Source organism: Protopterus annectens, chromosome 8.part0 (assembly GCF_019279795.1).
Source record: "Protopterus annectens isolate FY-2018-M chromosome 8.part0, PAN1.0, whole genome shotgun sequence".
In the NCBI taxonomy this organism is placed as follows: domain Eukaryota; kingdom Metazoa; phylum Chordata; order Ceratodontiformes; family Protopteridae; genus Protopterus; species Protopterus annectens.
The window spans coordinates 1,290,163,788-1,290,187,382 of record NC_056741.1 but is presented as its reverse complement, the minus strand read 5'-3'; the positions used below and the strand labels follow the sequence as shown (position 1 = coordinate 1,290,187,382).

Sequence of the window (23,595 nt, the reverse complement as noted above, 5' to 3'; positions counted from 1 at the left end):
GAGGCACTAGAATTTCTTTTGGAAATTTTATGCAAGTCTGTATAAAGCAGAGAAATATGGAGATCAAAAAATGTAGAAATTGAAATGTTTATGAAAGAATTAAATATGCCAAGGTTAGAGTTACATGAGGCTCAATTATGAACTGTTAGGATAGGAGGAGGAGAGAGAAAAAACTGTGATGTATAACCAATCCACAGGAAAGTCCCCAGGAACAGACAATATTCCTGTGGAAGTTTGGAAGCTAGGAGGAGGAAAAACTGATAATGATCAGGAAGGTTTTGTTTAAAAGTATTTTAATAGGAGGAGAAGCACCAACATCTTGGAAGAAAACTGTGGTGGCTGTAATACCTAAACAGGGTTAAAGGCCCACCAGATTCAGCTTCATACAGACCCATTTCAATCCTAAATCATTAAAGTGTTTAAATCTATAATGGCAATGGTGATGTCAAAATTGATAGTTATGATCAATATGGATTTGTGTGGGGAGGGGCAAACATTTGGCAACATTAACAGAACAGCGATGTAAGAAAATACCACTGTTGTTGGTGGGTCTTGATGCAAAGAAAGCATTTGACAAAGTAAGCTGGGTGTTTATAAGAAGGCCAATAGAAGCATTTGCATTTCCTGATAAAAATTATAAGGAGGATATACGAGGGATCAGCGGCAAAAATTTAAGTGGGTGTTTTCCTCCCTGATAATCTGTTTAAGTAGAGGATCCAGGCAGGGGTGTACTCTTTCCCCTTTGTTATTTGCACTACTTTTAGAACCACTGGCAAAGAAAATAAGAGACTCAGAAAATCAAGGATACAACTGGTATGTTAGTCAAGAAAAGCTGGCTCTATTTGCAGAAATATTATTTTACACCTGATAAAACCAGAAAAGGACACGTCGGTGTTGGGGAACATTTTGAGGAAGTTTTAAATCTTGTTGGGATACAAAATTAATGAAGCTAAAGCAAAGGCAATAGCTGTAAATTATGTACCCACACACAAATTAGTTCAGCAATATCCATATTTATGGGGATATGACAAAAGTAAATACTTAGCAGTATGGATTAAAAAGGATTCTGGTGTGGCAGCTAAGGATATGTGGGAAGAGACTAAACAAAGATAATACAAAAACTGATAAACTGGAAGCTCTGTTATATGGATAGCAAGATACAATCTGTTACAATGTTTTTAGTCGCTTTAGTTTTATACACAGACCAAGCATATTTTTATCAACCAGAGGAGCAGTTATGGATAGCAATTAATAAAGGGTTAAAAGATTTTATCTAGAAGGGAAAGATGGCAGGAGTCAAGTGGGTTAAAATGATTCTTCCAATTGAACAAGGTGGTTTTGGATTACCCAATTTGAAGGGGTATTCGAGAGCTACACAGTTAAGGTTCCTATACATAACACAATCAGAAACCTATAATTCAAAGTGGAATGGGATGATGATGATGAAACAAGAAGAGACTGGGATTTTGCATGCAGACCCTTAAGGAGAATAACAAAAACCATACAAAATATTACATTCATAAAGTAGCAGAAAGTATTCCAAGAACTAAGCCAGCACAAGAATGGAGAATGAAAAAAGGAGATTCTGCCAATAGGGATGACTGCAATTAGAGATACAGACAATAGGCAAAAGAGGGCTGGAATTTATTGAAGAAAACTGGCAAAAGAACCAAAGTATTGGGAACAAATAATTAGAGAGGGACAGGTAACTTCTTATTGTAACATTTGTTAATGTCTGTTATGTACTTCGCAGATAAAGGTTCTAGTTGTCTACTGATGTACTATGTTCTTCATCTGTAAATATGTTTGTAAATAATTGCTATGTTAATCAAATTGTTAATCACTATGTAATACAATGTAACTACTGTCTATTTTAACTGTGGATCTTTTCTCCCTAGGCCTCCGCTGAAAATGGACCTACGTCCAGTCGGACACTCCAGGTCAACAAATGTAAATAAATAAATAAAATAAAATAAGAGGCCAATAATTTTTTGGACTGCAGGCTAGATTGCCTTCCCTATCAAGGACTGATTAGAGTATAAGCAAAGAAAAACAATTAGGGAGATAATAAGTGAAAGACCAGCACTGGTAAAATTTTCAATAGAATCAAGAACAGAAACTGCTGCTGTTAAAAAAAGGAGTAATTAATACAGCATACAAAATACTGCATGTTAACTATAAGAATCAATTAGAGGAGGTTAAAAAGGATTGGGAAGAGAGACTGGATACGCAATTTACAAAGAAACAATGAGGAGATAGAAGTATGTCTCGCAAATATGCAACAAAGTCTAGAAGATTTAGGATCTTTGCTTGGAAGCATTATTTTTATACCCCAAGTAGACAGCAAATGTGGGAGGTGATGGGGAAGAAAGAGGTAATTTGGAACACATTTTCTGGGAGTGTAATTAGTTGGCAGACTTTAAAGATTCTCTGCAGGCTCCTCTGTCAGAGACAGTGGGTGAGCAAACTGGTGTAACTAAGGAAATGATTTTTTGAAGTATAACATGAAAATGGAATTGCCTAGACACAGTAATACCTTGCTGAGTCTAATCATGGTGGCTGCCAAAAAACAATTACTAAAAAATGGAAATCAAAAGTCTAAATTAACTGCACTAGAAGTAGTGAATGTAGAAACAGAGATAAAATTGGGATTGCGATCTTTGGAAAAGGGTAGGAGCAAATTACACATCAAAATGGGAAATGTTGAAACAGTACATGCAGAGGAGGAACAAAGTTTAAAAAAAGCAGGATGTGAATGAGTGTCGAACATTGGTAGTGCAAACAACTTCTTCAGAAACTGGTGCCTGCACACCGGACCCATCCAAGGTAGAGACATCTGCAGGTTCCGTAGTCAAAGAAGAGTCTTGCGGCATACTGGACTCTGAACGGGTCTCTGTAGTGGCCTGCGAATCCATCAATGCGGGCATCAGGGGCTGTGAAAGCACCTCACTGAGTACCAGCGAACTGGCGACCAGCTTAACGGAAGCGTCGTCGGCAGTTTTGGACCTGTGTGGTCTGTCTCCCTCTTTATCCTTACGATTTTTCAGAAGATCGGTAGTCAGATGGTTTACCGAAGCCATTTTGGAATATGGTGATCGAGAGCGAAAGTATTTACCTACAATAAGGGCCCGACGACGAATAGTTTGGGTGTTGAACAAAGCACAAAACCAGCAGCGAGGCCTGGGCCTAAACAAGTGACGCAGTAAGAATGGAAATCCAGGTGTGGTATTTGCTTTCCACAGGCGAGACAATTGTTAACTTTTTCTGACATAAAATTCAGAAACTCTTCTAGCAGAGGTGATGGTTACCAAAAACAGTATTTTCCAATTAAGAAACTTTAACAGAGTTGAGAACACTGTACCAAACTGTGATTTTTGTCATCACTTTCATAACAAAGTTTAAGCCCCAAGTGGGAAAAGGCTAACTGACTGGAGACCCAAGTAAAATGATCATTTGTGAAAAGCCTTTCAAAGCTTATGCAAAGCAAGGAAATGTTCATGATGTCATAAGAGAAAATAAGAGGCAGCTACTAGCTGCACTTTCAATGCTGAAAAAATAAAACCACAAATATATACACTAAAAACCAGAGGACGTCTGGAATTAGGGCTGAGACAGGATCAATGACCTGAAAAGATGCCCATATGACAAAACACTCCCATTTCCCATGGCTTAGTCAGGGATGCTTCACTGGCCATTACTCGAACTGGAGCAACCAAGTGGTTAGTTTTAGGCTGTGGAGATCCAGGTAAGGCTTCCTGGAGAGATGCTAAAGATTCTGCACTGGATCTAAAATCCAAGGGGGGCCCTAAGATGAGGCCTTAGAAGGGGAAACCAAATCTGTCTGGACCAGAAGTGGAATGACAGAGGCCTTTCACATGATCGCTTTATATAAAAAACTGGGGATCAGGTGTAAAGGTGGGAAAGTATATGTAAGACTGGAAGGCCATTGCTAGGTTACAGCATCCCTCAGTGACTGATCATGACAAAGTAGCTGCTGCATTTGGTGTTGTTCAGGGAGGCAAAGAAGTCGCAGAGGGGGAAACCCTGACTAAAGATCTGTTTGGCATTTACTGGTTTGAGGAACCACTTCTAAGGCATCAGAAGAGATTGGCTGAGGCTGTCCATAAGGCAATTGAGAGGTATCTCAAAATGGTGCAAGGCTATCTCCCACCGCCAGACTCTCATTTCTTCCTGACACAAAGGGTACGATCTAGTTTCTCCTCGTTTGTTGATGTATCAGACTGCTGTCATACTCTTCACTTGGATGGAGATCATTCCTAAAGAAAGCCAGTCCTGAAGTTCCAACAACACAAGGAGGACCTCTCATATCTCTAGGACACTGATGTGAACATCGGCCTCACTGGCGGAACATAAACCTTGGACAGTCTTACCATTATAATAGCCCCCCCATCCACTCTAGGGAGGAGGCTTCTGTGTTAACAACCACTAACATGGATGGTAGAACTGACAGCCTGTCAGACTGGAAAGAGGGGAGTCTAGACACAATTGCAAATGTTTCCTGTATGCACTTATCAAAATTGGTTTGGATACAGGATATAGGAGCTGAAATCGGTGGATGTGTATGACCTACTGCAGAATTCTCATAATGCAATGTGCAAATTGAAACATTAGTACTGATGACGCCATCTGCATTAGAACTCTTAGAACTAGAGTGTTATTCATGGCTGTGCCTTGAAGAAGGTTTAGTACTGCTCATCTGGAGGTCTAAGTTCTGTCCGATGGGAGAGAAAAGTACAGTTGTGTACACTTACCATAAATATAGATGTTTGAGTGTATTCACTGTTGCAGTCATTACATTTGGGTAATCTGCTGGCAGGTTGCCCTCAGTCAGCCTGATTAACAAAGTCTTGGGTCCTGCGTCGGTTGCTGTCCCTTCTTCCATGACGTCAGGGGTATAAAACATGCAGCAGACGCCATTTTCATCAGTTTTTCTTGCCCCAGATGTCAGGTGCCCTCCACATGGGGAGCTATATATATATATATATATATATATATATATATATATATATATATATATATATATATACATACATACACACACACAGACACACACACACATATATATATATATATATATATATATATATATCTGCATGTAATTTAGACTACAAAAAATATACCTCCAAATAAAAGCAAATACACCAAAAAGGCTTTTGAGCATAGCAAAAGAAAGAGGAGGTATAGTAAGTGAAAAATAGGGGGCTGGCGGGTGGGTAACCAGGACTGCAACAGTGAATACACTCGAACATCTACATTTATGGTAAGTGTACACAGCTGTACTATGTTCTTCGTGTTTCACTGTTGCAGTTATTACATTTGGGTAGAATCCCAAAGCTATGGTTGGGAGGATGGAATTATACAGCATTAGGAGCAGCTACAATGCCCTGCAGGACAGCAGTGGCAAAGCCTGCTCTGGATTTAGAGAAGAGAGGTAAATGGTAATGTTTGGTGAATGTATGAACTGAGCTCCAGGTAGCAGCTTCTAGAATGTCATTGGTAGGAACCCTTCTGAGAAAAAGCTGCAGAAGTAGATGCAGCCCTGGTGGAATGGGATCTGATCCCCTTGGCGACAGGTTTACCATGGTGCATATAGCAGAAACGAATACAATGGCTTATCCATTTTGAAATAGTCTGCTTTGAAATCGCCCTTCCCTCTGCCCCTGCAGCAAATGCCACCAGTAATTGTTCAGATTTTCTTAAAGATTTTGTCCTGTTTAAGTAGAATCGTAGTTGTCTGTGCACATCCAATGAATGCAGAATCCGCTTGCCCTTGTTCTGTGGATTTGGGAAAAAGGTTGGCAGTTGAATGGTCTGATTAAGAGCCACACTAGATACGACTTTAGGCATAAAGGATGGATTGGTCCTGAGAGCCACCCTGTCCAGGTAAAAGATAATAAAAAGCTCCACTGCCATGAGAACCTGTAGCTCTGAAATCCTTCTAGCTGAAGTGACTGCTAAAAGAAAAGCTGTCTTCCAAGAGAGAAATTTTATGTCTGTAGTAGCAGCTGGTTCAAAAGGAGGTAGGGTGAGTTTTTCCAACACAAAATTGAGGTCCCATGCAGGAGTTGGTGCTCTCCTGGGAGGTACTGCTTTAGCAGGGGATGAGAAAAGAGGGGGGGCTCCATGTTGTAATGGGCTGAAATGGCAGAGGCATGGATTTTTATGGAAGAAAAGGATAGGCCCTTGTGAAGCATCTCAGCTCAATATTGCAGAATCTGAGGAATATTGGGCATTGCTGTGTTTATTCCTTGTGCTTGGTTCCAGGCACAGAATCTTTTCCATTTATCAGCATAAGATTTTCTAGTACTAGGCCTTCTAGCCTCCAAAATGACATCCATCACAGGTTTGCTGAGAGATGTAACTGGTGAAATTAGTTGATTAACCATGCTGCAAGATTCAGAGTTTGAAGCTGAGTGTTGATGTATCAGACTGCTGTCTGTTCTGTTGAGAGAGTAGATAAGGTATTTGAGGCAGGTACCAGGGAGGAAGGGGTGACATACTGCGTAGGGGCAGGTACCAGTGTTGACGAGGCCAGTCTGGAGCAATCAGAATCATTTTTGTTTTTTCCTGTCTGACTTTTAGTAAGACATTGGAGAGCAGTGGCAGAGGGGAAAGGCACAGACTGATAGTTTTTTTCCAGCGGAAGGATACAGCATCCACTTTCCAAGCTTTTTTGTGATGAATTCTTGTGCAGAATTTGTCCAACTGACAGTTTTGGGGTGAGGCAAAAAGATCTATTGCTGGGCTCCCCCATTTGCGTGTCAACATGCTGAAGATTTGTGGATCCAGTTTCCATTCGTGTGGGTCCATAAGCTTTCTGCTTAATTCGTCTGCCAGAGTATTTGGCTATCCTGGCAGGAACTGAGCTTGTAGATGTATTTGGTAAGTCGAGGCTGTGTTCCACAAAGCCATGGTGAGTCTGCGAAGGGGGTAGGAATGGGTACCCCCTGCTTGTTTATGTACCACATGACTGGTGTTGTCCGTCTTTATCAGTAGTTGCCCTGGATGAAGATGGTCCTTGAAGGCTGTCACAGCATTCTGTACAGCTAGCATCTCTTTCTGGTTGATATGCAGGTGCATTTGATTTGGGCTCCATTTGCCCTGAATGCATCTCCCTACCAGATGTGCCCCCCAAGCATAATCTGATGCGTCTGTAAGTCAGGGTTTGGTTGGCAGGGGGTGGAATGAATGATAGTCCCTTGTTTTGGTGACAGGCCTCTGCCCATCATAGGAACTCTTGCTGCAGGCAAGGAATGATAGGAATCATTGTTTCCAGGCTGTGACAATGTTGACTCCATAAGCATTTTAGGTACCACTGAAGTTTCCTCATATGCAGTCTTGCATATGGAATTAGTAGAATGCAGGAAGCCATGAACCCCAAGGCCTTCAGAATTTGTCTTGCAGATAAGCTGGGTTTTCATGGCCACTTGTTTGAAGTAAGTCATCAATTGAATTTGTTTTTTCTGGCGTGAGGTAAGTCATCTGGACAGTTGTATTCAAGCTTGCACCCAGGAATGTAATTATTTGAGAGGATACCAGTTGTGATTTCTTTTCGTTTATGGTGTACCCTAGGCAAGTTAGAAGCCTTTTTACAAATGCCAGATGCTGTAGAAGTGTCTCGTTTTCTGCCTGAATTAGGCAATTGCCCAGGTAAGGATAAATTTGAATGTTTCTTTGTCTGCAAAATGCAATTACTGTTGCCAGGCACTTTGTGAAGACCCTGGGTGCAGTAGATAAGCCAAAGGGCAGTGCAGAGAACTGGTAATGCAAATAGCCTGCTCTGAAGCGGAGGTATCTCCTGCAAGATTCCCTGACTGGGATATGCAGGTAAGCCTCTTTTAAGTCTAGAGTTACCAACCAGGCAACCTTGAATAGCACAGGCAGTTTTAAGAGTCAGCATCTTGAATTTTGGAATGTCCAGAAATGTATTTAGAATGGATAAGTCCAGAACTGGATGCCATGATTTGTCTTTTCTTGGTACCAGGAAAAGACTTGAATAAAAACCTTGTCCCTTTTCCTTTTCTGGTACTGGTTGTATAGCCCCCATAGTCATGAGGGACATAACTTGTTTATGGGCCTCTGCCCACTGATTTGGAGGCAGATCTGTCCATCCGTTTGGGATTGGCAACGTGTGGAAATGAAATCTGTATCCCTGGGATACTATATTTAAAACCCACTTGTCCTGGGTAATTAGATGCCAATTTCGTGCATTAAGTGCCAGTTTCCCCCCCAAAGGGGCTGCCAAAAGATAAGTGCTTGGAGATGGCAGAGGAAAGTCACTGAGGCTGTTTACCGTAGGGAGGTGCCTTGTTACTTCCAGATTTGGAGGTGGAGGCACCACATTGTTTTGTTCTGTAAGTTCCTTGTGACTGAAACCTGGAGTGTCTGGGTTTGACCTGAGCGGCTCTGGTGGGTACTGGAAAGGACCAATTCTTAGTAGGCCAGTGCCTACTGAACCTGGGTGGCTGCACTTGTAGGAAATTTTTTACAGTTTGCATAGATTTAGCTTTATCTACCATCTTTTTCAAAACTTCTTCTGCCTTATTACCAAATAGACTGTCCTGTTGTAAAGGAGCATCCAACAAATTTGCTTTAACATGATCAGGCAGATTTTGCTCCTTGAGCCAAGCATGCCTTCTTATCACAGATCCTGTTACAGCACCCCTGCAAGAGGCCTCCAAGGAATCAAAACCACATTGCAATGTATGCTTTCCAACTTGTTCAGCTGAATGCAATAAATCCTGTAACTCTTATTTTCCACAGTCACAAATCAACATAATTTTCTGTTTAAGTAGGCCCATGACATGCTGCTGATATTTAAGTATATGAAATTGACAGTTTAAAGCCCTGATTGCCAAGGTGGCAGACGTGTAAACCCTCTTACCTCATCTATCCAGCTCCCTGGAGTCTCTATCAGAAGGGGTAGGATTTTTGGCAGTAGAGGCCTTAACGTCCTTGGGACCCTGAGAAATGGTTTCAGGGTCAGCAGTAGGGCTTTTAAAAAGGAATTTGTAGGAGTCAGGAACCCTGTAATATCTGTCTGGCTTACTAGGAGCCAGAGGCAGGGAATCAGGAGCCATGCTGGATTCTGAGAAAACATCCTCAACAATGTCTAGAACAGGAGGTATAGCCAAAGGCCTACGTTGAGGAAGAAGAAGGAAATCCTTAAGCCTCTTTTTAGATTCTGAAAAATCCTGACTCTCCCAGTGAAAATGTTCCCTTAAGGTATGCAAAGTTTCTCCAAAAGAAAAATCCTCAGGAGGAGAAGCAGAAGGGATGGATTCTTCTGCATCAGAGTCCTCATAAGGTGGAATAGATAATTCCTGATCAGAAGAGGAATCGGAAGAAATAGAAACCTGATCAGATGATTCATAATCAGTGCCTTGCCTAGGCCTCTTAACAGGAGGGGGATGGGAACCCCTGATCAAAGTAATTAAATCCTCAACTATTTTGATCATTTGTTTTTTAGGCATAGGGGCCTGTGCACATGGCCCAAGCATCAGTTTTTTAGACATAGAAGTTGATTTTGGCCTAGGTTTTGAAGATGGCGTTGGTTTAATATACAAATCTTTAGGTCTGAAAACACCCTCAGAAGCCGGTGCCTGCTCAGCGGCTCCAGACCCATCTAAGGTAGAGACATCCATGGATTCAATACTTAAAGTGGCTCGTGGCATACCGGACTCCGAATAGGTCTCAGTAGAGGCCTGCAAATCAAAAGTAGTGGGCATCAGGGGCTGCGAAGCTTAGGAGAAGCTTCGTCGTCGGTTTTGGACTTCGACGGTCCGTCTCTGTCTTTTTCTTTGTGTTTTTTGTGTATTCTGGTAGTCGGATTGCTAATCGACGACATTTCTGAATAGTTAAATCTTGAGCCAAAATATTTAGATGCAAAAATATACCGACGCTTAATAGCACATTGATTAAATTTAGCACAAAACCAACAGCAAGGCACGTTGTGGTCAGGGCCTAGGCAAGAAATACAGTACAAATGAAAACCCTTATGAGGTATTTGCTTCCCACAAGTAATACAATTATTAACTTTTACTGACATTGGTAAGGAGCAAGAAAAAGTTTCCCCAACGGGGTACTTAGCTTTAGGTTGAAGACTTCGGTTCTGAAACTCGAAAACGAAGATTTCAGGAGTCGGCTGACCAGCACTTGTGAACTGCTTCTGCTTCGGGCACCGCGCGGCAAGAAAGACAGATGAAAATGGCGTAGGCTGCATGTTTTATACCCCTGACGACCTGATGTCATGGAAGAAGGGACAGCAACTGACGCAGGACCCAAGACTTTGTTAATCAGGCCGACTGAAGGCAACCTGCCAGAAGATTACTCAAATGTAATGACTGCAACAGTGAAACATGAAGAACATCTAGGGATTCTGTTGTGGCTAAGTGACAGCCTATGAAAAGAATTCTCTAGGTTGGAAGGAGACTTCATTAATTTATGGAAATTCCAAAACACAAGTACAGCCTGAGCAGATAGCTCATGGCTTCCATGAGATATTCCACTGTGGAAACAGTTATGAGCTAGTTGTCCAGGTATGGGAAAACTTTGCATTCTTGTATATGTAGATGAGCTGCTATGACAACCATGCACTTGGTAAACACCCTGAGGACTGTGGAGAGATCACAGGACAGGGCTTGGAATTGACAGTGGCTGGCTCTCACAAGGAAGCAGAGAAACTTCCAGGCTCTTTTGCTATCCTTATGTGAAGGTACGCAACCTAGAAATCCAAGCACATCCATCCTTGCTCTGAGACAAGACAATATCACCTGCACAGTAATCACCCTAAACTGGATCTATCTGTTAAGGTGTTTGAGGTCTAATATGGGCCGGAGGTCCTGTTTTTTCTTCAGAACTAACATGAATCTGGAGTAAAAACCTGATCCTCTCCAGTCTGGTGGGGCTTTCCTGAATGGCTCTTTCGGAGAGCAAAGAGGTGATCTCTTTTTACGTAGATTTTGCCTAATTGGGAGGACCATTAAGCAACAACGGTTTTGGCTCTGGGGAGTTGGGGAGGAAGGGTGTATCCTGTGTGATGGTCTCCCACTCAGCTGGGTAATGACATGAATGACCTCCCTCCAGAGAGGAATAGTCAGGCAACTGTTCAAGAATGATGGGGCTGCTTGACACAGAAGGTACCACAATATCCTTAGTACTGCAAATTTCCTCTTCCTCTGGGTCTGTGTCCATTAAAGGGACTACCTCTGCCATGGACACCCTTTCAAAAGGTGCCTCAAACTCTTGAAACCTGGTCGTTCTGCTCCAGAGTGACTTTTGTCCCTTTCGGATACTACTACATGGTCTTTGTGGGACCTCAAACTTGACTACAATGGCAGAAAGTGTCTTGCTGTCCTATTTGCACTTCTGCATTTTTTCTTTCAACCGAAGGACAAAAATAGCAACGGTCCATCTTAAAAGTGATCTGCAAAGTTATAGAGCCGCAGGCAAGCCAGGTGCCTCATGGCCATACAAACTCCAGTTGCCCTAGTCTCGCCATCCACCTCATTATGCATGATGTGTGTGAAAAGGTTCAATATGTTGCACATTGCGCTTATGGCTGCTTCCAGTTGTACCCTGGAATCTGATGTCAGGAGCAATTTGAGTGGTTAGGGCTTGCTGAGCCAAATCCCTCTGGAAATGATTACTATGGGTGGTGCAGTCAGAGCTGTGATGCTCAATGTGCCTGAAGCATACAGCCACTTCACTTAACAATCCATCACCCTTGACTCCTTGTTAGGGGAGTGGACACAGGCTGAACTGGTCAGTTCTTTCTTGGTTACTGCTACCACAATAATGGAATCCACCAAAGGACACTTTGCCCACCCTCAAATCATAATGAGTAAATTAAGAGTGGAAGATTAAATGAGAGGAGACTAGAAAGAAGTCCTCTTTAAGGCCTTCAGTGTAGGTTAGAGAATTAGCAGCACATTCCTGCAGAAGGCAGGACGATCCAGAGTATGACAAGTCTACTGTGGCTGCTGACCAACTTCCTTCTCCTAAATAAAGAGGATAAGAGGAAGAAGGGGATGGATTACAACCAAACTAGGCACTAGAAACACCTTTGTCACTTTTTAATAGGTCAATAACCTAGAGTGAGGGCTTGACATAAATGAACTCACTTATAAAGGGAGTGATAATAATAGGCTGGTGTTGCTTCTTTGAGAATGAGGCAGCCTAAGGCATACTGTCCTATGGAGGCAGATACTAATTGGCAGCAGTACTGACCACTACATCCGATACACTGGAGTGGACTACATTAACCCCCACCAAAGATGCATTAGGGCCTTTCTCCACAGCTTCCAATAAATCTGATGAGTCACACTGTTTCCATTGATCAACCACAGGATCCTGGAAATGAAACAAATGGGATGACTAGACAAACCTGTAAAACAAAGATGACATATGTCTGTTTTCTTCTGCAAAGCCTTACTTCTCTAGAGTCTACAGAAGACTGGCTAAATATTTTTGGGGGCGGGTTGAAATGCATGTTAAGAAGAAATGTTAACGGAATGCGCAACTCATACCTACAGCAAAGGAAGATCATCTAAGGAATGAGAAGTACTCTACTTTAAAACAGCATCCCTAATGACAGGCCTCTCTCTACCTCTCTCCACAATACCGCTCAACCTGCAGATACTGAAAATAGGTACAAAGGTTCTTTAAAAGTACGAACATCAAGTCAAAAATCTGGGCACCTAATTAGAATACAATTTAAATATCCTTCCAATAGGATTGTGGTATACTACTTTGCCACATAAGTTTAAAAAACTGAGAATATCAAAAGTGACAAAAAATATAAACAAATTATCAAAGACAATGTAAAAATCTGCAGATGTTAATGAATGCAAAAATCTATCTCACAAAAGTCATTTTTTTGGCTTCTGAAAAAGAGAGATGTCATGTTCGAGTTCTTTTTCTTTAAAATATCAGTGCCACTAATATGTTGGTAGTGCAGTCTGGTTTACCATGTACTAAGCTACTAAACAGCTTAAAAGTGTGTGTGTGTGTGTGTGTGTGTGTGTGTGTGTGTGTGTGTGTGTGTGCGTGCCTTGGAGTTCAGGAAATTGTCTGAAGGGGTGAATCAAGCCTGAGAACATGTGTGTACCTTCAAAAACAGGTTTATCATATGAATGGGGTACATTAAGCTTGAAAATTGGAACAGTTAAGAGGTCTACTATTTACCCAAAATAAGACTTAAGATCAGTCTTGCTAGTGGCAGCATGCTATCATATAAGCTTGAAGAGGTAGTGGCACTGAAAAGTTATAAGTCCCTTCTAGAAAATTGTGTGTGTGTGTGTGTGCGTGCGTCCGCGTGCAAAGCAGATGATTACTGCAAGGTGACCATCACGATCCTGGGATCTCTTCCAAAGGAGGAGCCCTTAGAAGGTGAACTAGCAATGAAGGAAGACTCATTATTCCTTCTCAGGGTCAGGGACAGGTACCTCCTATCCTGTCAGATTTGATGACAAGTTATTAATCAGAAGAGGGAAGACTATCTCCTGATTACAGCATCGTTAATCCAACTATCCAGTGGTTATGTTTATCCTTCATTAAGTCAGAGGTCAGCAGAAGCCAAGAGCACCAATGACAATGAGGTTGAATAGAAGGATATGGAATGTATAAGTGCATGAAGACTGGACTAGGAGTGCCAAAAGGTTTAACACCAGGTCTACATCTGTTCTTAAATTTCAAAACTGATTTGTATGAATCTAGCAACAAAACAAATAAAATGAGAATGTAACATTAAGACGCTGCATAGTATGACTTTACAGTAAAATTCAGATGAGGTCTACAGATGGTCCACAAAAATGACAGCATAACCTTACATAAGGAAGATGTTAAACCACTGAGATTACTAAAAAAAACGGCAACTACACACTAAAGTATATGAGGGCTATACCTATCTGTGGAAACAGTGAGTATCATGAGCTGTATTTCAATCTCTGCATTGGAATATGTATCATGAGATACATATTCCAATGTAGCGATTTGTGTACACTATACTCCGAGTGGCAACAGGAGGAAAATTAATGGATCTTTCTTTAATACACAAGGATGAAGAGCTTTTGGGGAGTCAAGAATACACCTGCACCCTGGATCTAAGAAGAAAGGAACAAAACAGCAAAAGTTAGTGATATAAAAAAATTCTTATGAAACACTGGCTCTGAAGCAGGGAGATGGAACCATCCAACTCCTTGCTGGTGTTAGTAAAAGCAACAAAATGTTTTAAAACTATAAAGATGCCACTCTACAAAAGAGTTGGGGGGGGGGGGTAGGATTTAATCAGACAAGCATGTGGAGCACAAGTTACATGAGTCATATGAATTCCAAACTCGCAACAGGGAAAACACATCAAAGGTACTGAGAGCAACAATGAAGGAAGTTCAAAGCCCGGCTATAGTACTGTATCCAGTTACTGAAGCATGAGCTGAGATACCGATTCAGTAATCATCTACTACTCACTGAAAATGCAGTCAAAATCCATAACAGGAGATGGAAAAGCTGAAAGTAAGTCTATGCATTTTTTTTGTTTCGTAAACTGCTGTGAATTTTTGTGCATATCACTAAAACTTTACACCCTGTCTGAACCTGAATATGGCCCATCTAGATCAATGTTCTATCCTCATTAACAGAAGTAAGCAAATGAACAAACATCAGGGAAGTATAAATAACACAATAAAGATGATTAGCGCTATGGATACAAAGACTGGGTTTACGTTACTTCAGTGTGTGTGTGTGTATTTGGATCTATGACAACTTGTTTAAACAGAGGCTTCAAATGGCAGTTGATCAAGCACAATTTGTCAATCAGCAACTGATCAACAAAAAAGAAAAGAAAAAAAATCTGTTTTTCTGATAATTATATATACAGACTCTGAGACAGCATTACAATGGGGAAAGGGCAAAACCATCAATTGTGCTGGCAGTTTTCTGGGTTTTGTGTGTGAGAGTTTTTAGTCACTGAACTGTAGCAACTTTAAGAGGTATTTTCTTGTGATAAGATTTTTCTTTTTTTTTGTCAATGATGCAGGTTAAGGGGAAAGCACTGAGCAAGGAACAATCAGCATGGCTACAGCTCTCCTTGTGCTGCTCTGAGGTGCAAGTCTTTCAGTATCCAGCCAGAATTACAGTGTAATTTACAGTTACAGGCTTCAGCACAGCTGCTGGGTAAACATTCCTGTATAATAAATCCATTACTGTGGACTCCTTGGCTGATAAAAACCACTTCATATACTTAACTTAGGTTGAAGAGCTTATACAAACATGAACAGCCATGGGAGATAGAAATTATGAACTGCAGTGGACTAGAAGGCCAAGAAATGTGTCTGACAGGCTCTAACTACCCTGTCAGTCCTGCAAAGTACTGAAAATGAAAAATAATGTACTTAACACAATCCTGCACCTGGCTGGTTGTGGTTCATCCTCCTCTACTACTAGGAATGAAACACTAGCTTTCAGTCTGCTCAACACTTGATAAAATATCAGCTCCTCCCCTTTACACACATCTCGCATGATGTCATATTCCTAGAGTTTTGGAAAAAGGGTCTTGAAAGCGGAGTCGAGCACAGCACAACAAACTCTCAATACATCCATAATAATAACTAAGAAAAAACCTCCCATATACCAGGCTAGGTGAAAGGTACACAGAGATGCTGAGGAAAATGAACCACTACCACGCAGATCTACTGTTAAGGCAAGTACATAGCTTTCAAAGCAGACCTGGTCTGGTTCATCCTCTTCAAACACTGGTAGACAGTCACAAGCAAACCTATCATTGCAGGGGGAGATATCTCATGAAAGGATTTCCTAAATAATTATGAATAAAAAGGAAAACTAAGACCTAGAGACCACAACTACCATGTAGCGTCTTGCAAAAGTATTCAGAGAAACCCAAGAAGCAGCTCCACATATGTCATGTCTCCAGAGAAATTCCTGAAGAAGGACAGTTAGTAAACTACATCCCTTGTGGAGTGAGCAATTGGTTCAGATATCAATTTTATTGTGAACAAAGTGGATCTGGAAACTCTCTTAACCTTTATATTCTAGGCACAGATTATGAATAACTGTGAATCTTTCCTGAAGTCCCTTGTCCAGTTCAAATAAAAGCACTGTTTACACAGAGTGCAGTGAATACTTTCTTTTGTTAGTACAGTTGAGAAATAATACAGGAATATATATATATATACACACACACACACACACACACACACACATATATATATATATATATATATATATATATATATATATATACACACACACACACACATACATGTATGTGTGTGTGTGTGTGTATATACCCACATACACACACACACACATATATATATATATATATATATATATATATATATATACACACATACACATATATACATATATAAAACTCAAGTATATGAATTCATACCAGTCTCTGTAGCTGTGTTGGTCATAAAGGTGGTGCTAGTTTGCAGAACAACCTCAACCCTTGTCAAACAGTAGGTAAGGCAGAGTGATACACAAGTTCTGCAGCTAAGAAAGTCTTGTTGAATTAACTATAACCCAAAAGATAATTTTCTGGAAAAGAAATGTGAACTTCACACTGCAAGCTCGGTTCAAAAAGGAGTAACAGTAAGCTTCTCTTGAACAAAATAAAGATCCCACTGTGATACTAGCTCCCCAGGTAACAGTTTGGTAAGAAATATGTCCCCCAAAGAATGGCTGTCCAGCTTTCACAGAAGCCAAGGAAAAAAATCTGAAACCCCTGGTGGAACTCAAAGATAGCAGGTACATGAACTTTGACAGAAGAGTAACTTACCCCAGAGTCAAAGTTTGAGTTAAGGTAGTCTAGGACTGCAGGAACCACAGTCAAACTGGGATCCAACTCTTAATCCATTGCCTAAACCTAAAAAGGTGTCCCTTTGACTCTAAATTTTCCCATATTGATAATCTGGGCAGAAATAAGGATCTGAGCAACTATCAGGGTAAGCCAGATGCATGTCCCACCATCAGAACTGGAGAAACCAAGAGGTTAACTTGACAGCACACAGGTCTAGGTGAGGGCTTGCTTATTGGGCAAGTCAGTAAGGTCATGAGGGTTGTCAACCAAGCAGACTTCTAAGTAGGCGATGTCAGAGCAGGAGGGACAAGACTTCAAGGGCAAAATGTGGCTGCAAGAATGACCTTTGCCCTGCTCAACTTTATTTTCTTAAAATAAATAAATAAATAAATACATTTTCATGAGCAGAATGGGGGGGGGCATAATTCTGATCTGAAAGCCACTCCTGGACACAGACATCCAACAGTCAATGTCCTAGAAGTTGCTATATTTAACATTGGTAAGGGAGGCAAAAAGGACACAGTGAGGTCTCCTTCATCAGTAAGAAAAAAAGATTTCATCATAAGCCATTTGAAGGACAATTTATGCAGTTTTAGCAGAAATCTACTGAACCTGTCTGCCAGGAGATGGCTTACCCAGGAACATGAACTGCTACAAGTAGTGGCCAAACATGGTCCATTACCATAATTAACATCACATCTCAACAATGATGGAAGGAATGACTTTTCTCTTGCTTAGTGATGTACCAAACTACCACCATGTTGCTGCAGTGAAAGGCACCAGCTCTGAGGAAGGAGATTCCTGAAAAACCTGCAGACTATGAAGGACTGCCCTCATTTCCAGGATGCTGATGTGCAGTTGGTCTTGTTCTGTGCCCAAGTACCTTGGACTGTCCACACTAGACAATGTCCCATTATCTTATGGTCCAATCATCCTAGGGGTTGGAAATGAGGAAGGGACTGTCCAGTAAAGGTTGCACATGCTTCAGAGATCCTGATCTGGCCGTAACTGGGTTTGAGCACTTGCTCCACTCTGTCCTCAAACTAAATTAGACGACTTTCATGTAATACCTTGAAAATGGAATTTGAAATACTGTGATTGTTATGAGCCCCAACACCCCGAGGCATATGTCTACTGACACAGTAGTGGTTTGGTAAATTTTACAATACTTGCAAAATAGGATAGAACATCTCTAGAGGAAAACTGGCTCAACTAAGAAGGGTGTCCAGCAAAATCCTATGAAGGTGACTTTGTGAAAACTACATTTGAGACTTCTCAAGACTTACTATTATCTATAACATCTGTAATTGCTGAAGAGGAGTATCTTAAGGTACTATAAATTCTCTAAGGTCAGAGCAGCAAGCAGCCAGGTCCACCAGTACAGAAAGCTCTTGGCACCTTCAATCTCTTGTTTACTGCAACTGCTGTCATGCACTTTGACAGCAACTTGCCTGCAGAGGACAGCCTGAAGCAAAAATCCTAGAACTGACAATAACCAGCTCATACTCAGAAGCTTAGGAACGTCCTTGACTCCTTGGTGATCTTGACAATGCTGGTACACATCCTGGAGGTCCAAAAAGCACAAGCATTTTCCTCTTAAGAATCAACTGATCCCACCTTGACCTTCTGGAACTTTCATTCTGACTTGAAGTGATTTAGGTCACTTTGATCTAGTATGGGTCTTATGTCCTTGATCTTTCTAGATGGTAAAAAGAACCTGGAGTAAAACCAGACCCTCACCGGTATGGTGAGACCTCTTGGATGGCTCCTTTTTGGAGTAGGTTTGAAATCTTTGGCAATGCTGTCATCATCTTGAAGGGGGGGGGGTACATCTGGGATGGGAAAAGGAAGAGGATCACACAGCCTTTAGGAAGTTCTGTCTAATATACACAAGTCACATGTAGTGGCTTTCCACACTTGCATGTAAAGGAACATACATCACCTCAGCTGTCTCTTGAGTGGAGCAATCAAGACCTCAAAGAGACTATTGCTGCTCCCCCAAACAGGTGCTGAAACATTTCTGAATGGGTCAAAAACATCTAATGCCTGGTGGGCACACATCATGAAAAGTACCAACATGTCCAAGTTGGGTCCTCCTTAGCTGAACCTGAAACATTTCTAACACAGGTTGTTCTATGTCCTGGAAAAGGAGTGATGTGAAGCTGTAAACCTCAGGCCAACAGCTGTGAGTTTTTTCCCCTCCTTTTTGCTACACTGCAGTTTAGTATTAACTTGAGGTCCAAAAGGACTAGACCCACCAAGTGCAGCACCTCCTACAATCATCTTCAAATCTCTTAGCTTACCTTCAACAGTTATTCTAACATGGCATTGTTAGTTAAGCTGACAAAGAATGGCATACCACTTGTCTTACTTAGAACCTACTTTCTGTAATACTCATAAACTGTGTCTTTTGGGATACAGACTAAGTAACATGTTGAAATTTCATGCATCTCCATCACCTTTGCTTGGAAAGGCAATGGCTGCAACTGTGAAGATCACTGACCATTAAGCTTCACAGACAGGAGGAGTAAGAAGCAAGCTGGGCACTCCCTTGTCTGAAATGGCTATAATGAAGAGATAAATGATAGCCTGCTTTGAAAATCAAAGATCACATTCTGTGAAAGGCAAGGGAATGGGACTCATAAAATTCACAGACTGTTTAGATTGCACATAGAATGTTATATATGCACACATAAAAATCATGATGTGCTTAAGAGAATGGGGAAGAATATTATGCATTTATGTATTATAACATGGAGCACAGTGACAAATAACTGCCTTCACTAATCAAGGTATTCTTACCTGAAAAAGAGATGTTGGAAAGGGCAACGTTTTGTTACCTGCTGTGCTGCACATACAGAGAGCAATATTGGTGTCTGCACTACAATACCCTGCATATAAAACTTTGTTAATGAAAAACAGCAAAGGTAACACAGAGTTCTCTACATCATCCTATGGGTGACACATGGAACAAGTCTGGCTATGCAGGGAAAACTCCAAAACAAACAGTTTCTTGGAAGGAATACAGTTCATTTTGGGAAAACAAAAAAGTCCTTTCAAACATCGCTGGTTTTACAAGTACAAATAGTCTTCACTATGATATCTGGTGCTCTCAAGGCCCCAGGGATGAATGCTTTTCACCTATACATTTGGCAATAAACAGAATGGCTTAAATGTTAGCTGTGAAGACAGGCAATCCAGGAAGCAGGGAGACAGAGTATAAAGGTAGTTATCCCCCCAATTTTTTTTTCACAGAAGTTATAGAGATGTCTCCCTTGAGGACTGCTGCTGCTCTACTGTCATGACAGACCCCCCCCCCCCCCCACACACACACACACACACAAGAAATACTGAAGAATGTGACAGAAGGAAAAAAATGAATAAATGTACATAGGCTCATCCCTACAGAGCTAATATCTACTGCATCAGACTTGCCCAAATTCTTATTTATCCTCTTGGCACCCTATTATGACAGCCTGTTACATCACAACACCATTTAACAGTAAAACATTTTATTCCCAGCTATATACACATCATTTTTATACTACCCAATACTGTTCAGACAGCCAGGACCAACCTCCACAAAAATCTGGTGCGTGTCATAGGATAAACTTCACAATAAAAAGGAAAATACTTTTTGTCCATTTCTGAGTCTTACTGAACAGGCCTCTGGATGCAAATACGTATCATATTAAATTTACTGCAAGTATCCTCAAAGACTATATCCTATGAAACACTCCATGCTCCTCATGACAAGTCACTAATGAGTCCTGGCCACTGGTATCACAAGGCAGTAGCACTATTCATAAATATTACCATTTCTTTGCAGCTAACTGTAACTTCTTGGGAAGAAAATACAAGTTAAAGTACCCTCTTTCCCCAACAAAGTGCTGTGCATGTACAATGAAATCTCTGTCAGTGTGTGTATATTTAAAAGAATGTTACCTTACTGCATTCTTTTGTGCAACAAATACATTTCAAGACCCCCTTGTTCCAAAGTGAAATGTTAAAGCTGAAATGAAAATTGTGACTTTGTATGTTGCGACTCACTGGGTCTTTTTAATTCATCTCAGACTAGGGGAATTCACCTAAAGCACCACTGATATGATGATAAATTGGATACTCCTCTAACAAACCAAGAATGCTCTGCTTTTGTGAAACAGTGACTGTCAGGTTAACTGTGAGGTATCATGGCGAATTCAAAACTGTAACACTGGTAAAATAAGAAATCCAGTTCACTGTGAAATCTCTCAATTTCCAAAAAGCAGGATGATTCTTCAGTATGTAGATCAATCATTTACCAGACACCCTCATTGGAAACAAGACTTTCTCTACTGTTTCTGCATAATAGTAATGTAGATGTAACTGCTTCCATGTTAATGTACAGAGTGGAACATGTTGCTCACTCACAAACAATCCATGCAATGACATCTAATGGGGGTTTCACCAGCAATGCCTTCATACACGGCTCAATAACAAGCACATGGTAAAAATCTGTTAACCCTTACATCTAGGGCCTGTTAATAAAAAGAAAGAGTAACAATTTTATGTGGCAGTTTACAAAGGCTGAAGCCTCCCATCAAAAGTAACATACAATAGAATAAAATCAAGTGATACTTAGCTGTTCACAGAATTAACCCTCTCTGTACTGCACAATAAAGCTTCAGCTTTTTTCTTTAAACTATTCCCACGATTTCAGCTCTCCCAGCCAATCAGAAAACATGCAGCACAGGAACCAACCTTTTTTTCCTTCTGGAAATAAAGTAATGAACTATGAGTTAATGATTTCAAAAACATCAGTCACAGACCTATGAATTATAACCTCCCCAGTTAACCCAAAACATATGTAGTTACTTTTTTAGGAACTAACCCAAGAAGAATATATTCAAAATGTGTTTATCTACTGCTCTTACCTCTCAACATTCTCATACAGAATGTTTAAAAATAAATGTAAAAACAGAATTCAAGCTCACAGCATAAGAATATATGATACCCAACTCTTAAGAACCATCACTATTAGAAATGAACTACATAAACAGTAAAGAAATAAATTTCTAAAGCAAACAATGCATCTTATTTAACAGTTCATATAATATTTTAACAGCAATGCAAACAAATTATACAAGCAGCTCAATAAAATGGTAATGACAGCTCAAACACATGCCAAATGCAGTGCAAATTTACAATTAGAAGCTTAAAACATAAGGAGTGCTAAGCATACAACAGTTAGCAGCTGTTGACAAGAATGAATCATGACAAAAGCAGCACTTTAAACACAAGATAATGGCAACAAAATGGCAACAAAACATGGTGACACATTAAACACAACAGCTCAAATGCATAGTAAAAAAGTGCAGCTCAAACACCAACTCAAGCAAAGTTACAAAAAGTAGCTCAAACAATTTGACAACACAAACGTGACAAAAAAAGGAACAATTCAAACAAATGGCAAAAGCACTTAAAGCAACAACAATGAATGACGCTTAATGGCAACAGGTGAAACAATAACAACAAATTACTATATGTATTTCACAATTGCACCTCAGTAACACATTACTAAAAATTCAACTCTTGAAACCTTACCTTAAGCAATTCTTCTAACAAAGTTAACTTAACTATATCCCCACACTTGCACAAGTGGAGAGACAGTATTCCACTATAATTAATGTCCCACATCCACTCCATCACTTCTGCAATACTTTGCAAACAAATGACTTGCTAAACAGAACCTTTCATGTATCTGTCCATCCAACCATTTTTGCAAATGTTTTAACTGTGGAAGATCACAGTGGTAACAATGTGCAATGGGGCAAACTGCTACTGATTGTAAAATGGCTGGAATGAAAATCAGTAATCCAAATTAGATGTCATTATTCCCTCCTGAAAAAGAGTGAACTACTCTCCATAGGTAATGGACAGCAGCTACCACAGATGGACAGTTAAGTATCTGCAATACAGGTGTTGTACCGAACCATGGTGGTAAAACAAGTACAGAATCAAAACACCAAGCTTTAAACTTACAGGTACACTGATGACCCTAACCTTTAGTGACTAAAAGAATGTCAAGAATTAAGATTCCTTCACTGGGCACCTAGGCTAATTATCTGAAACAGGTAGAACAGCTCAGCAAAATGGTAGGACCCTGCAGTAAATCCCCTACTTGTACATGTTAGGAGGAGTAAGCTGAGGTGGTGTGGTCACCTTGTGAAGCTACACATTGTGTCCCCCTCACTGGAAATGTACCGCCTATATCCACCTAGGGGAAGGCCCTGAGGCAGACTCGGGACATGCAGGGATTACACTTCACTGCTTACCTGGAAATCCTTCAGGATGAGACACTATGCTTGGAATAGGGAAGTTTGTTAACCAAGTCTGGTCTACCACCATTGCAGCAGTTAATATAACCTACAATGCTTTTAACAAAACTTCACAATCACCTGCTCTCTCTCCCTCAACAGCCATACTCTAATTTATGGGTCTTTTTTAAAACAGAGAGGGCTGTGCCTATTTGGTCAGCAAGACATACACAAACTGTTACAATGTATGACACAGGGAACCATCACCATCCACAGGTACCTGCTACTACAGGGTAACACTATACATATGCAGGGTCTATATCAGAACACCGAACTTTCAAAATTTTGAGTGTTCTAATATCAACTGTTTTCAGCGAACGCTGAAAATATCAAAGAAACATTCCTAGGGAAAGAATTCGGTTGTCCTTTTCTGTTGCTTCAATATTTTCAGCGCTG

At 40.6% G+C, this 23,595-nt stretch overlaps 1 protein-coding gene across 6 annotated transcripts in view; it reads right to left on the bottom strand.

Annotated features, from left to right (window-relative positions):
- ARHGEF1 (Rho guanine nucleotide exchange factor 1) overlaps nucleotides 1-23,595 on the bottom strand; it is a 3,019,431-nt gene that overhangs the window by 830,106 nt on the left and 2,165,730 nt on the right. For 4 of the 6 annotated variants that reach the window (XM_044080805.1, XM_044080809.1, XM_044080808.1 and 1 more), the window contains one exon: nucleotides 21,584-21,595. The exons of the other annotated variants lie outside the window; for them this stretch is intronic. In XM_044080805.1, the coding sequence (XP_043936740.1) occupies nucleotides 21,584-21,595 (12 nt within the window). The remainder of the gene's footprint in view (nucleotides 1-21,583; nucleotides 21,596-23,595) is intronic. 6 annotated transcript variants of the gene reach the window in all.